A 13,294-nucleotide genomic window follows, 5' to 3' on the forward strand; every position below is an offset into this window, starting at 1 on the left:
AAAGGCAATTCTGTAAGTACTTTAGTATCAAGCCATATAGATTTTACAGATCAAATCAGTGTTTTGAATTGCACCCAGATACTTTTAGTATCCAATGCAGCATCTGTAAAACCAATATTACATCTCTGCAAATCATGGAGTTGCTCTTTCAGGGAAAGTCCCTTCAAAGGCTATCACCACAGTTTAGAAAGTGATCCTTTCTACAATTCTGTCTTGCCTGTATTCAATTTAGCCTCTTTTGTCCCATTCAGACGGTAAGCACCAATTTTTATTGTATTCTGAATAATACATTCATTTAAAATGTGAAGTTAAACAGTACAAAATAGGATCAAAAAATCCTAAAACAGTAGACTCTTGATTTAACAGATTAAAACAGCAAAGGATATCCATTAAAACAGGTTAAAAAACAAAACAAAAAATTAGAATGCCAAATAAATGATGAATGATGCCCCCCCACAACAGCCATGGAGTTAGACTGTAGTAACATAATTGGAATAGATGATTCATACTGTTAAATTGCTCTTGTGCCTGAATATACATCATTGGTACAAAGAAGAATCAGTTCAAACAAACATTATGTCTTGATTATTAGTTGTCAGCAGATATAATTTTGAAGCTGAAGTAACATAATAGTCTTGGCTGATGTGCATAATTTGCATCAACCCTGAAAAGCGAGATCAATACAGTAATTGGCTTCTGGTACTTTCAATGCTAGCAAGAAAGGATCAGTCACACTCACTGCATCTATTTTGTTGGGGAAATGATTTAAATGTGTCTTATTTAAACCTGGTGAATTAGACAATTGTTTATATGGAGTTACAGTGTCTGAGTACATTTCAAAGGAAATGTCCCCTTGGCCCTTTACTTCTGAGGAGGAAAATGTCAGACAGTTTACCTGCTGAGGGGGATGTGGGGAACCAGTTATATGCAAAAATGTGTAATTTAATTAGCTTTAAGCATTGCTCCTGCATTTCAGGATATCTCCTGGAGAAAAGAGGAATTGAGGACAGCCTCAGAAAACTTGGTGCCCAACACTTAAAGAAGATTGTAAGATTATTAATGTCCTTTGGGACGATGCTGAACATGCTACGAATGATTGAAACCACTGGAAAACATTTCTGTGCTCTGCATAGGACCTAATGATGATGATGAGGTACAGTTGTGAGAATAGGCTGGTTCTAATTCGAAACTGCAGCAAAGACCCCAAAGTTAAACTGATGTTAAAAAATAATAATAATTTTTATAACAGTATAATACAATGTTTAATTTAAAAAAATAAAATAAGTTGAAGCCCGAATGAGCAATGATAAGAGCACCATGCACTTCAGAAATAGGTTGTGTTACAAGCACAGAGCAAGCAGCAAACTCAATTTTCAGTGCCATTTTCTAGAACTACTTTCTGAAAGGGCTTTACCGTACTTGGACGTCATTTAGATTTTGATGGGAAAGCCAACTGACGCTTGGATGTAAAAGTACTGTATCTGCAACTGAACAAAAGTGTTGCGCTGTCCTTCCTTGAAACAAACCCAAATTTGGACTTTCAAGTTCGCGGCGTGTCCGAGGGACAGAGTCCTACCAAGATACAGTTGCTTTGCTGCAGACTATAACAAGAAGCAAAGAACTTCATATAGAGATGAAAACAAACGATAAAGGCAGAGCGCCCACCTCCTGGAAGGAACCCAGATATCCCGAAAGCTAACAGGGAGCGCACGGTCGGCAGTGGCGCGCAAAAACTTCAGGAGCTGCTTGCCGAGAGAATGGCATCGGCGGGAGTTGAAACTTGGAGCACCCTCTCTAGTGGGGCAGCAACTCTCTCTGCCCTTGCCTAATGCTGGAGAGCCGAAAGTTGAGCTCCTCCTGGAGTTCTCCCCTCCAGCGGGGGGAAAAGATTACGCGCAAAGCCCGTCTCCACGGGAGCGCAGTTGGGAACCTTGTAACACAGCCCCCCGCCCCCCCGGTTTTCGTTGCTCTCACCTTCAGTCCTGTGGAAGCTGATGTACCACGCCAAGGAGAAGGCTGCGCTCAGGCAGACACACTTCAGGGCGTCTCTCAGCCTGAGCCTCATCTCCCAGCCACCCTGGGAATTCCGCGGCTGCCACGCGCAACAATGGCACGTCCCTTCTTTGTTGCCTCTTGGCAGCGGCGGAACGAGGGAACGCGCGTCTTCCCGGCGGATCCCAGATGCTCCAAGAGACACAGCCATGGAGCCTTTCCCCCTGAGATTTCCCCCCCCCACTTTCCAGGGCGGCTTCTTATTGGATATTCCGCCTCTCAGATTGCGCAGGTGTGTTGCCTGGGATCACATTTCGCAGAGCTCGTATCCCGGGTTTTGCAACCGCGGGACCCCAAAGTCTAAATTGCTGCGCGAGCAACCAGTTTGCAGCTTTTTCGTTCCTTTGGGAATTGGATCGCAGGCGCCAGGGTCGACTGCGCCAAGTATTATCTTATTCTATACTATAGGATTCTGGAGCAATTCCAAAGAGAGTCTGTGGAATCAGAGAGGAGTTCCCCATAATGTGTCAAGTTGTTACCCCTCTTGCTATCTTACCTTTAGAAAAAATATTTGACTTAGTGAGCAAATATGGAAAGAGGATATCAATTCTAAAAAAGAATTCTAAAAAAACCCTATGATTTTTGGACATGTGTGTACCTGTAACATTTTGCAATCCATTCAAAGGAAACTAAACTGTCAGCAGATCTGTTGGCATTGTAGCTGCTGTGTTTATTAAATCTGGATAGGTAAATATATGCCCACTCAGCACTGGTAGCACCACTAGTCCTGATTCATCAATAAAAAGGTTCAAACTGGGTATTACTTGGTAAGGAGACAAATGTCTAGGCTAGCTGCTAGACTAAGAAAGAGAAAAGAACATCCCAGAATAAGACAGCGGCAAGATCAGAAATGCTGTATTACTAAGAAAATTACATGGAACCCTCCATGGAGTCATCAGGATTGCAAATCAAATGAGTCTTTATTCCTTACATAGAAACACATATACAATATATATATACTCTGTAGAAACAAGGCAGGGAAAATATGCATAGCATGGCTTCTAGAATTCTTTCCAACTACTCTTCCAACAATCCCACCCACCTAAGAGGCATCTGTATTTTCTTCTGTATAACAAAGCAATACATTTCAGTATGTGTTATCCACTTGTGCTAGTGCATAGGTGGCCACTAAAGAGAACAGGGCAGATTGAATACATTACATTAGGGATCAGGGGACCAAGGAATGGGAGGCATGGAATGGAGAAGTTGCAGCATCTGAAACCACTGCCCAACTATCTCTTTCATAGGAATGCATGGGGTGGAGTGGATTTCTTACTGGAATGCTTTTCTGTGCAGGCTTGATCAGGCTCATTTTTTAATGTGATATTTATTTTTGCTTTCCCGAACATGAAATGCCCTCTTGTTCGGTTATGAAATGCCCTCTTGTGGGTAAGCCACCCACAGTCATTGACTGAGATGGGCAGCTATGGAAATTTAATAAATATAAATAAATACTATTAATCGACAGATGAATAGGGTTTAGAGGCCCTGATGTCTTTCCCTCATTCTATTGGTCAGGAATAAAAAGCAACTCTTACAATTGAATGAATGTTCATGGAATGTTTAAGTTATTCTATGTTCACTTAATAAAATTAGATAATTTCATAATAATTCTACAATCTGAACCTAATTGAAGATTTTTAGCATTTTACCATACCATTTTATAAAAATTGTAGGCAGTAATAGCAATATCTGTTTAGTTCATGTACACAAATGATACACAAATTTTAAAAACTTCATGTGAAATTTTATAAATTTTCAGTGGAACTTGCCAAATACAGTATGAGATGAGTTAAAGGCTTACGTTTCTTGCTTGAAGCTTAGTTTCCCAAGATCAAGATTTATTGTTGCAACATGCCTTTTGAACTTCTAATCATTAATATAATGGAACTTGATGACTATCCTCCTATTAAGCCAGATGTATCTGACAGATCACTGTTCAAGAATACCAATATAGAGGATCATGAGAGGTTTTCACAGAATTTTATGTTGTGGTATTTGTATTTTTAATTTTGTTTCTTCAACTATAAACAGATATAGAGCAGTACTAAGATGCATGTATGTTCTTCCCATGTAATGTTGGCATTATAGTTTCCAATAGAAACTGAGTGTTAGGTAATTTGGATTCAAGCTAAAACGTTTTATGTAAATTATTATTTTTAGCGCAGGCACTTTTATGCTATATATTAATATCATTAACTTGTTTTGGAACTATCTTCCTGTATTAACAATTTACAATGACAGTTTTACTACCCCTCTTAATAGTCATTATGAATCATACATGATTATTTGTTTATGGTACCCATGAGTGTACTAGAGCGTGTAATGAGTGTGCTTTTGTGGAAACATAAATTGCCTTTCCTATAGAACTTGTGCTGCAATTTCTAGAATAAGAAATCTGTAAGTAAATAGAGAATGAGAACATTAATTTAAAAGAATAATATTATTTGATATCTATCTACTATGGTGTTCATGACATATATTTCACAATTAAACACAAATTATTAGTATACAGTAATCAAACTGTTTTAAGTTGTAAAGCACTTATCTTGTGGAATGGTATTAATATATATATATATATATATATATATATATATATATATATATATATATGTTTTCTCAGGTTTTCGCGGGTGTTTGTATGTAGGTCTTTGGTTATTCGGGTCTTCTCCCACGTAAAATTGGAAATGTCTTGGCGACGTTTCGACGAAGTCTCATTCGTCATCTTCAGGCTGGTGTTCTCGGCTTCGTGCTTCCAGGAGCAATGTGAGATCGCAGCTGTCTCTTCCTTTGAACTGCTAGTGGAGGTGTGAGCTGATTGGGTGGGAACTTGGCTGTGTTCTGATTGGGTGGAGGTGTGTTCTGATTGGTTAGGGGCTTGGCTGTGCTCTGATTGGCTGGGGTTGTGTTCTGTTTGGGTGGGGGCTTGGTTGTGCTCAGCTTAGTCTGAGTTGCAGGGGGATTTGAGCTGGTGAGCTGCGTTGTTGTTGTTTGGCTTCGTGTTTGTGGCCGTGCGAGCTCTTCATGGTGGGTGTCAGTCTGCTTCATGTATGGATTGGAGGGGTTTAAAGTGGCTAATGATGCAGCTGCGGTCTGGCTTCTGGTCCTTGGTCGTGGCTCATTATCAGTGTGGGTTTGAGTCTGCTTTCTGCGTGGATGTGTGGTGGTGACATCAGGTGTGGCACTCGTGAGTGTGGGTCTGGTGTCATTCGTCGTGTTAGGGACTCGTTTGTCAATAAGGGCGGGTTTCCAAATGGCTGGTAGGCGGGAGGTATCGTCTCGTTTGTTCATGCTGTGTGGGCGTTTTTCTATCTCAATGGCTTCTCTGATTATTCTGTTGTTAAAGTGTTCAGTTTTGGCGATAGTTCTGGTCTTTTTAAAGTCAATATCATGTCCTGTGGCTTTAAGGTGTTGGACCAGGGAAGAAGTTGGTTCCTCTTTTCTGACTGAGTTCTTGTGTTCTTCTATGCGTGCACTTATTCGTCTGTTGGTTTGTCCGATGTATGTGGTGGGGCAGGCGGTGCATGGGATTTCATATACTCCTTGATTTTCTAACTCAATTTTGTCTTTGGGGTTCCTTAGGATGGTGGATATTTTTCGGTTTGTGCAGAATGCTGTCTTGATGTTATGTTTGTGGAGGATTTTGCTTATTCTGTCTGTGGTGCCTTTTATGTATGGGAGGAGGGCCTTGCCGTTTTCTTGTTCTCTGTCTTGGATTTTAGTGGGGGTTTCTTTTTGGATTAGGTTGGTGATCTTATTTCTTTGGAATCCATTGGATGTGAGTACGTTAGTGAGGGTGTGTAGTTCGGTTTTTAGGTGTTGTTCGTCAGCTAAGCGTTTTGTTCTGGAAATGAGTGTCTTGGCTACAGAGTTGATCTGGGCAGGGTGGTGGTGTGAGAGTGCGTGCAGATAGCGGTTTGTGTGTGTTTTCTTCTGGTATATAGTGTGTCCTAGGGAGCCATTGGATTTTCTGTAGACTAAGACATCCAGGAAGGGAAGTTGGTTGTTCACTTCTGTTTCCATGGTGAACTGTATTTTGGGGTGTAGGCTGTTGAGGTGTGTGAGGAAGTTGTCCAGTTTTTCTTTCCCATGTGGCCAGATTATGAAGGTGTCGTCCACATATCTGAGCCAGAGTTTGGGTTTGTGATCGGATTTTTCTAGAGCTTGGGTTTCAAAGTATTCCATATAGAGGTTGGCAATGACAGGTGAGAGGGGTGATCCCATGGGTGCTCCTTCTGTTTGTTTGTATTTCTGTCCATTATAGATGAAGTATGTGTTGGATAGGCAGTGGTTGGTCAGATCTAAGATGTGCTTGGGGGGGTTATATTTGTTTTGGATAACTGTCAAGGCTTCTTTGATTGGTACTTGGGTGAAGAGGGATATGATGTCATATCCCTCTTCACCCAAGTACCAATCAAAGAAGCCTTGACAGTTATCCAAAACAAATATAACCCCCCCAAGCACATCTTAGATCTGACCAACCACTGCCTATCCAACACATACTTCATCTATAATGGACAGAAATACAAACAAACAGAAGGAGCACCCATGGGATCACCCCTCTCACCTGTCATTGCCAACCTCTATATGGAATACTTTGAAACCCAAGCTCTAGAAAAATCCGATCACAAACCCAAACTCTGGCTCAGATATGTGGACGACACCTTCATAATCTGGCCACATGGGAAAGAAAAACTGGACAACTTCCTCACACACCTCAACAGCCTACACCCCAAAATACAGTTCACCATGGAAACAGAAGTGAACAACCAACTTCCCTTCCTGGATGTCTTAGTCTACAGAAAATCCAATGGCTCCCTAGGACACACTATATACCAGAAGAAAACACACACAAACCGCTATCTGCACGCACTCTCACACCACCACCCTGCCCAGATCAACTCTGTAGCCAAGACACTCATTTCCAGAACAAAACGCTTAGCTGACGAACAACACCTAAAAACCGAACTACACACCCTCACTAACGTACTCACATCCAATGGATTCCAAAGAAATAAGATCACCAACCTAATCCAAAAAGAAACCCCCACTAAAATCCAAGACAGAGAACAAGAAAACGGCAAGGCCCTCCTCCCATACATAAAAGGCACCACAGACAGAATAAGCAAAATCCTCCACAAACATAACATCAAGACAGCATTCTGCACAAACCGAAAAATATCCACCATCCTAAGGAACCCCAAAGACAAAATTGAGTTAGAAAATCAAGGAGTATATGAAATCCCATGCACCGCCTGCCCCACCACATACATCGGACAAACCAACAGACGAATAAGTGCACGCATAGAAGAACACAAGAACTCAGTCAGAAAAGAGGAACCAACTTCTTCCCTGGTCCAACACCTTAAAGCCACAGGACATGATATTGACTTTAAAAAGACCAGAACTATCGCCAAAACTGAACACTTTAACAACAGAATAATCAGAGAAGCCATTGAGATAGAAAAACGCCCACACAGCATGAACAAACGAGACGATACCTCCCGCCTACCAGCCATTTGGAAACCCGCCCTTATTGACAAACGAGTCCCTAACACGACGAATGACACCAGACCCACACTCACGAGTGCCACACCTGATGTCACCACCACACATCCACGCAGAAAGCAGACTCAAACCCACACTGATAATGAGCCACGACCAAGGACCAGAAGCCAGACCGCAGCTGCATCATTAGCCACTTTAAACCCCTCCAATCCATACATGAAGCAGACTGACACCCACCATGAAGAGCTCGCACGGCCACAAACACGAAGCCAAACAACAACAACGCAGCTCACCAGCTCAAATCCCCCTGCAACTCAGACTAAGCTGAGCACAACCAAGCCCCCACCCAAACAGAACACAACCCCAGCCAATCAGAGCACAGCCAAGCCCCTAACCAATCAGAACACACCTCCACCCAATCAGAACACAGCCAAGTTCCCACCCAATCAGCTCACACCTCCACTAGCAGTTCAAAGGAAGAGACAGCTGCGATCTCACATTGCTCCTGGAAGCACGAAGCCGAGAACACCAGCCTGAAGATGACGAATGAGACTTCGTCGAAACGTCGCCAAGACATTTCCAATTTTACGTGGGAGAAGACCCGAATAACCAAAGACCTATATATATATATATATATATATATATATATATATATATATATATATATATATATATGCATATTCTTTCTAGCCAGGTTTTACCTATGTAAACTTAGTTGTTCTTCAGCCCTAGGTTCTGTGAAATCTCATTCACAAGTTCTTGGGCCCAAGAACTTGTGAATGAGATTTCACAGAACCTAGGGCTGAAGAACAACTAAGTTTACATAGGTAAAACCTGGCTAGAAAGAATATGCACACAAAAGCCTATGAAAAAAGAAAAAAGATATATATATATATATATATATATATATATATATATATATATATATATATAATATTTAATATAATGTATATATATAGATATATAGATCTAGATAGATATAATCTCATATTAATAATTGTGTATAAAATATGTAGTTCAACCAAATGTATCTTGGATTGTAAATGACTGAAGTATTAAGTAGATAACATGAGTATAACTATGCTTGTTACAACTTTATAATCTGTGAAAAGTTTTTTTTTTAATTGCATTAAAACAATGTCATGGAAATAAAATTTAAAATACATTAAAATTTCACATAGTGGCTTTTTAATCTTAACTACTAATTCATTAAAACAAACATAATAATCTTAATAATAATGTAATGAATTACTTGCTGTATCAAAATTTATTGTTGTTACAAAGAGTGCCTGAGAATGACAGCTGTTTAAAGTTGAACAATGGATATATCAGTATCAGAATTCTAGTACAAAATATTTTAAATCATATTAAAAATAGAAAAGTGATTTTTTTAAAATAATATTCTATGGTCAAAAAGAAATTTGATGAAGCTGAAGGCATTACACAACTCTGAGCATGTGCTTTGAGAACTGGAGACAGGTCAGTTGAGAAAAGTTTCACTCCAAGTGTTTCTAACTTTTGATTTTACAATTTCAAAACATGTATGTGTAACACATAGAAATTAGAAGGCTTTGCTGAATTTAGCAAATAACCTGGACATAAACATTGACCAAGCTCACAGCAAGCCATTAATTAAATTTTGTCAGAGCCAACCATTTAAACATTTATATGAAGCCAATGAGTGAAGTCATCAGTTATCTGTCAAAGATGGTATTATCAAACTACTGATGATACCCAGATGTTTTTCCTCATCATCTGAAGTAGGAGATGTCAATAATGTAAGGCTTTGCTGGGAGGCATTTTTTATTTAATTATCAGTTACCTCTCTATTTTGAGGGGTGGGGGGAGTAATCTATGAAAGAAGAAATACATAAAATAAAAACTCTCCTGGCGTTTTATCTGGCATTATGTCTTACCAGATTTGGCTGTTTAACAACTATGATTATTCCTAAATAAGGATAGATTGGCTATGGTAATTCATGGTCTGGTAACCTCCCAACTGGCTCCTTGCCTCCATGGTCATTTGTTCCATGGCTGCAAAAGGCACAGGTTACTTTGCTTAAGAATATATCTATGTCTGAGAGAGAGAGAGAGAGAGAGAGAGAGAGAGAGAGAGAGAGAGAGAGAGAGAGAGAGAGAAGATATGACAAAATCAGCCTTATATAAACTGAATTGGGAAGTTCATGTAAGCATAAATAAACCTAATTTCTGTGATTTTGAGCTCTAACTAGACTCAGAAACTAATGTAACACATGCAGACAGATGGAAGATGAGGGAATGTACTACATTTAATCGCCACTTCTTGATGCTGGAAATTAATGATTTTTTTGAACTTTTTTTTTTTAACTTCATCATTTCCATCATCCAACAGAAATGACAATCTTAGCAAACAGTTTCCTGATTTGGGGCTGGCTTCCGGGTTGGGGAGGAATAGACTCTGCACAAATGCAATGACCTTTTGCTGTCCCCTGAGAAATCACAAACGCTTGCCCTAAAACTACCAGACAGCGAGGGCTTCAGCACTGCTAACCACATCACTGAGATGTGTAAAAGGTAGTAGAGAAAGACAAATGCTTTTGATTTCAGATAGTCGTAGTTCCCTCCATCTCAAGGGACAGCTTTGGTTTCCTGAAACAACTTCCATTCATTCTTTGATTTGGACTCTGACTGGGTAGATTCGGGAGGGAGGATGAAGGCAAGTCTTGAGAATATTACCTGGGAAGAGTTTGATTCTGTGACTCCGGAAAACGTGGACAAGATACTGGGCAAACTGAGCGTGGCCACATGTTTATTGGACCAGTGTCCCTCCTGGCTGGTGCTGGCCTCTCGGGAGGTTACACGAGGCTGGCTCCAGGGGATTATAAATGCTTCCTTGAGAGAGGGTGCCTTCCCCGCCACCTTGAAAGAGGCGGTGGTGAAGCCTCTCCTCAAGAAGCCTTCCCTGGACCCAGCAGTGTTGGCTAATTACCGTCCAGTCTCCAACCTTCGCTTCGTTGCGAAGGTTGTTGAGAGTGTGGTAGCGCGACAGCTTCCTCAGTATTTGGATGAATCGGCTTATCTAGATCCGTTCCAGTCAGGCTTCAGGCCTGGATATAGCACAGAAACGGCATTGGTCGCATTGGCAGATGATCTCTGGAGGGCCCGGGACAGGGGTTGCTCCTCTGTTCTGGTCCTATTAGACCTTTCAGCAGCTTTTAATACCATCGACCATGGTATCATGCTGCACCGGTTGGAAGAGTTAGGGGTGGGGGCACCGTGTTGCGGTGGTTCTCCTTTCTCTCTGATCGGTCGCAGTCTGTGTTGACAGGGGGGCAGAGGTCGACCCCGAGGCCCCTTGTATGTGGGGTGCCACAGGGGTCGGTTCTCTCACCCCTTCTGTTCAACATTTATGTGAAGCCGCTGGGTGAGATCATCCGTGATTTTGGGGTGAAGTATCATCAGTATGCTGATGATACTCAGCTATACATCTCCACCCCGGACCACCCCAATGATGCCCTTAAAGTGATGTCCCGGTGCCTGGAGGCTGTACAGATCTGGATGGGGAGGAACAGACTCAGGCTCAACCCATCCAAGACCGAGTGGCTGTGGTTTCCGATGTCCCGATATAGTCAGTTGGTGCCATCACTGACTATTGGGGATGAGTCATTGCCCCCCACGGAGAGGGTTCGCAACTTAGGCATCCTCTTGGACTCACGGCTGTCTTTAGAAGAACACTTGACGGCTGTGGCCGGGAGGTCTTTTTATCAGGTTCGCCTGATTCGCCAGTTGCGTCCCTTTCTGGATCGGGACTCGTTAAAATACGGTCACTCATGCCCTCGTCACTTCACGCCTGGACTACTGTAATGCTCTCTACATGGGGCTCCCCTAGAGGAGCACCTGGAGGCTCCAGCTGGTCCAGAATGCGGCCGCGCGGGTAGTTATGGGAGCAGCATGGCGCTCCCATGTGGCTCCCCTCCTGCGCGAGCTGCACTGGCTCCCTGTGGTCTTCCGGGTGCGGTTCAAGGTCTTAGTTACCACCTTTAGAGCGCTCCATGGCTTAGGACCGGGGTACTTACGAGACCGCCTTCTGCCACCAATAGCCTCTCACCGCCCAGTACGCTCCCATAGAGAGGGGCTTCTCAGGGTACCGTCAGCCAAACAGTGTCGACTGGCGGCCCCCAGGGGAAGAGCCTTTTCTGTGAGGGCACTCACCATCTGGAACGAGCTCTCCCCAGAGATACAGAGGATTCCGGATCTGCGCACTTTCCGCCGTGCCCTCAAAACATTCCTGCTTCAGCAGGCCGGCCTGGCCTAACTTTCCCTTTATATTGCTTTTGATTTTATTTTAAACTGGGATGTCTTGAATTATCTAGGTCCAGAGTGTTTAGTATATTTTAATTGTTTTTTTTTAATGTTTGTATTACATGTATCACCACCCTGAGTCCCTCAGGAATAGGGCGGTATATAAATTTAATAAATAAATAAATAAATAAATTCTCCTGTTGGCTCTTCTCCTGTTTCAAGTTTTACTCGACTATAGGAATCTTCAATTTGATCAAGTAAGTACTATTATATTAATCCTAACTACAGACTGTTGTTCATTTGTTTCATTATGTCAATAAGATACGACTGCGGTTCTCAAACATTTTGGTCTCTGGACCCCTTTACAATCTTAAACATGACAGGACCCAAAAAGCTTTGGCTTACAAGGGTGACATCTATCCAAATATATTGCATTAGCAATTTTAAAATATTTGTCAACCCTTGAAAGGGTTTTGCAGACCTCCAAGGTTCTTTAGTCCACACTTGGGGAGCCTTGAGATAGGAGAACGGAGGATGTACAGCTGAACCATGACTGATACTTTTGCATACATGCAATACTTCTCCGCCTCCAATTCTGGACTGAATAACAGAGTTGGAAAGGACCTTTCAGACAAACGGCTATCTAGTCTCTTCTTAAAAACTTCCAGTATTGAAGCATTCACAACTTCTGGAGGCAAGTTATTCCACTGTTTCATTATTCTCACTGTCAGGAAATTTCTCCTTAGTTCTAAGTTGCTTCTCTCCTTGATTAGTTTCCACCCATTGCTTCTTGTCCTACCCTCAGGTGCTTTGGAGAATAGCTTGACTCCCTCTTCTTTGTGGCAGCCTCTGAGATTTTGAAACACTGCTATCGTGTCACCCCTAGTCCTTCTTTTCATTAAAGACTGAGCGCTGCTTCCTCCTCCTCCTCCTCCTCACGAAATTCCGCAACTGCAACACCTCATCGCCGTGAGTGGAGATGCCGCGCTACAAAAAGACACTTTATGACGACCGAGGGCTCCCCGCCGTCGCTAAGTGATTTCTTGGGGGCCTCCCGCCGCCCTTTCAGCACCGATCTCCTCCAGTTGCCGGCAGGGGCGTTTACAAGCCCAGACGCCGCGGCCCCTCAGCTGTTGTGGCAACGGTTGCCTTGTAATGGCGGCGGTGGCGGCGGCAGTTCCCAGCCTCTTCTCGCTGCTGGCCCTGATCCGATAACTTGAAAGCCCCGCCCAGCGCAAAAGGGGAGATTCGCATCCTCCTCTTTGGAACTTGGCGGGCTTTCTGTGGTCTCCATGGAGGCCGACGCGCCAGTTCAAGTCCTTTCAAGGGAGGTGGGAATGAAAGACAAGGAAAAACAGAAAGGGAGGGGAATGGTACGCCCAGCTCCCAAATGACAGGAGTGGATAAATGCCGTTACCTCCTCCTACCCGGCCCCATCTCACTTCCGGGTCTG

The 13,294-nt window shown here is 42.6% G+C and overlaps 1 protein-coding gene across 1 annotated transcript in view; it reads right to left on the reverse strand.

Annotated features, from left to right (window-relative positions):
• The window catches only part of MGAT4D (MGAT4 family member D), a 30,663-nt gene extending 28,598 nt beyond the window's left edge, over window positions 1-2,065 (reverse strand). The window contains exon 1 of the mRNA XM_070948692.1: window positions 1,975-2,065. Within this exon, the coding sequence (XP_070804793.1) occupies window positions 1,975-2,065 (91 nt within the window). The remainder of the gene's footprint in view (window positions 1-1,974) is intronic.
• Between the last annotated feature and the right edge of the window lie 11,229 nt (window positions 2,066-13,294).

The sequence above is a fragment of the Pituophis catenifer genome, unplaced genomic scaffold (genome assembly GCF_029215685.1).
Source record: "Pituophis catenifer annectens isolate HBS135680 unplaced genomic scaffold, rPitCat1.0.hap2 SCAF_8, whole genome shotgun sequence".
Lineage (NCBI taxonomy): Eukaryota > Metazoa > Chordata > Lepidosauria > Squamata > Colubridae > Pituophis > Pituophis catenifer.